The sequence below is a fragment of the Elephantulus edwardii genome, unplaced genomic scaffold (genome assembly GCF_000299155.1).
Source record: "Elephantulus edwardii isolate Elephantulus edwardi_28Jun2011 unplaced genomic scaffold, EleEdw1.0 scaffold00133, whole genome shotgun sequence".
NCBI lineage: Eukaryota > Metazoa > Chordata > Mammalia > Macroscelidea > Macroscelididae > Elephantulus > Elephantulus edwardii.
This window is the reverse complement of record NW_006399883.1, coordinates 1174943-1177947: the sequence shown is the minus strand read 5'-3', so window position 1 is coordinate 1177947 and position 3005 is coordinate 1174943. Positions and strand designations below refer to the sequence as shown.

General features: G+C 31.6%; 1 protein-coding gene across 1 annotated transcript in view; it reads left to right on the top strand.

Moving 5' to 3' along the window:
• The first annotated feature begins 1083 nt into the window (after positions 1-1083).
• LOC102854724 (olfactory receptor 2T11-like) overlaps positions 1084-3005 on the top strand; it is a 9602-nt gene continuing 7680 nt past the window's right edge. The window contains exon 1 of the mRNA XM_006893974.1: positions 1084-1155. Within this exon, the coding sequence (XP_006894036.1) occupies positions 1084-1155 (72 nt within the window). The remainder of the gene's footprint in view (positions 1156-3005) is intronic.

Below are 3005 nucleotides of genomic sequence, written 5' to 3'. Positions count from 1 at the left end.
AGATGTGTAGATGACTAATAGACATAAGAATAAATGTTCAAAAGTACTGACAATAAGAAAAATGCAAATCAAAACCCAATGAGGTACCATCTCACTGTAATAGCAGTGGCAAAGTTTAGCAGGGAAGCAAGCAAGAAATGTTGGAGAGAATGTGGAAATGTGGGAAATCTCATGCTCTGTTGATAGGATTGTAAAATGATAGAACCACTATTTGGCGTTTTCTCAAAAAGTTGTACATAGAAGCTTTGTATAACTTAGCTGTTCCAGTACTAGAAATATACCCCAAGGAAAATAGAAGTGAAACACAAATGAAGATTTGTATACCTATTATCATAGCAGCATTAGTCATCATCACAAGAATATGGAATTAGTTCAAATGTCCAACCACAAGAGAATGGATTAAGAAATTGTGGTGTTCACAAAATGGAATACTATGCAGCATTCAGGAGCAATGATTTTGAAAAATACTACATAACTTGGGAAAGACTGGAGAACATTGTGCTGAGTGAATTAACTCAGTCTCATAAGAACAAATACAGAATAAGATCATTAGTGTAAAAATAGGATAACTAGTAAAATATGTGAGGGGATCCAAGGGATGAAGGGGTAGGAGCAGTGGGTAGGGGCAAAATCATAGAGTTACACAATTTGGTGGGTGGAGGGAGGGAGTAAAGAAAATGGGAAAGATCTGGCGGGGACCTGAAAAGACAGGGTAATAGTGGGTATAGTTCAATGTTGATTAATTTTATAAAACATAATGAATGGTTATGACTCTATGAAAAACTGTGAATGGAGAATTGAAACACAATGTATATGAACTTTGTAAAATGAAAACGTAAAAATACATTAAGTAATTTTCAGGTAAAAAAAAAAAAAGGAGTAGCTAAGAAATCTCCCCCATTTTTCTCACCAAATTCTTATATAATGAAACTTGAGTTTACTATTTTTCCTCTTTACTAAGAAAATAATAATATATTAAATAAGGAATGAACATTCTAAGTTAAATTATAAAAACTCAACAGTATTCAAAATTTACTGTTATATGTGTACAATATATCAGGCACTGCTTTAGATTATAGGAAAATGATCTTAAATTTTCAAGTATATTCAACAGTATTATCTGGCTTTGATTTTGATCCTGACAAGTTCTGCAAGGTAAATAAGAAAGAAATTAGCCCCATGGGAGCTGGATAATGTGTTATTCAAAGAAGAATCTATCTTATCTCAAGCAAAAGGTAGACAGGAGTCTCAGAAACATGATTTTTTACAAACTTTGCTACTAATTGATAGGTATTTTCCAAAGGATATTGTACAAGGCACAGTTGCCAGCTTGTTGATCCTAATGACCTGGAGACAAAAGTCCCTCTGGGAGCAGCAGGCTGATAAAAGTCCTCTTCATTTTCTGAGGGATACCAGCCAAGCTGGTCTACCTTGAGTCTGAGGATTCGTGATGAGAAGCAGTCAAACTTCAAGTGAGTCTTCATAGGTAAGGGATATAAATGTTACAATAACTAAATTCTTATTCCTAGATACTTATTTCATAGTAATATAAAACATTTAGTCATAGACAGCATAAAGCTTACTTATTAGGGGAGCTCTGGTGGCCTATTGGCAAGAAGCTGCACTGCAATCTCAGAGGTGCGCAGTTCAAATCCACCAGATGCTCTGCTGGAGAAGGAGGAACAATCTCCTCCTGTATCAGTCAGATCTGATTTGACAGTACACACACAAAAAATAATAATGAAATAAAATAAAATAAAAAAACAACTTAATTATCAAATTCTTAATTATTATTTAAATATTGAGGGATCCTTCATACAAGAAAAGAAGGTAAGTTAAAATATTTAGATGATTATTTGTTATGAATAGGAAATGCAGATCTCTTCCGCCTAGAACATAATAGTATACTATTGATTTAGATAACTCTAAATAACTTTTTTGTTTTAAAAGATTTTTCAAAAATGGGAGAACAAGATGTTTGAGATAAAAAAGTTATGTACATAAAGTAAAATAGTATCGCTATTGGTGGAAAATTTCATGGCACAGATAGATTATCTAGCTTAAAAAGCTAATTGATAAAATTAATAAATAAAATTAACATAAGTCATATAAGTGTTAATAAACATTCTCAGCTGAATTTTTTAAAACATATCTTGTTAAACCTGAATACGTCACTCAATATTGTCACCCAGTTGTCAAACAATACAGTAAATACTTCATTTGAAATCTCAGAGAACTAAGGTTCAAGAAGATACTTAATGTTGTTCTTTCTACTATATCCCTTTGGCAGATAGAATTAATTAATTATATGAAAGGTAGTAAATAGATAAATAGAGTCAAATGTGAATGTTGTTGTTGTTTGGTGCCGTTAAGTCATGTGTGAATATCCCATATTTATTTATTTTATTTTATATTAGTTTTCATACAAACTTCATATACATTTGTTTCACATATTTTCTTCATTCACATTGTATTTCGTACAATCATTTCCATAGATAATTTAAAATCAACCTGATAGTATTATATTTTTAAGGTTTCAGTGTCATGAAGAAACACTGCACATAATTATTACAAAATTATTTTATATTAGTAAAATTCAAATTGTATTTTGATAAAATAGCATTGTTTTCGTAAACATCCCAGCTCCCTTGAAATTTTCTTTTATGAGAGTCTAAAATCAGAAACCTTTGGTTTGTGTATAAACAGGAAAATCTGAAAGCAAAGCTTTCATTTTAACATCTTCACGAGTCTGGAATCCATGTTAGTCTTTAAAATTGCCTTCCCAAATGACAGTCTTTTTAATCTTGGTGCTGACAGACTGCCATATTTATCAAAGACAATATACAATTGCCAGCTTGTTATATTCTTGAATCGTTGAATAAGAAATTAAAGATTACAAACCTCATAATTGGCTGAGAAGTGTTCAAGAGAGTTAAAGATATCTAGAAATGAAAATTCAGCAATGATGAGAGGATTTGTCTCCCCTTTGACTTCACAATGAAGCC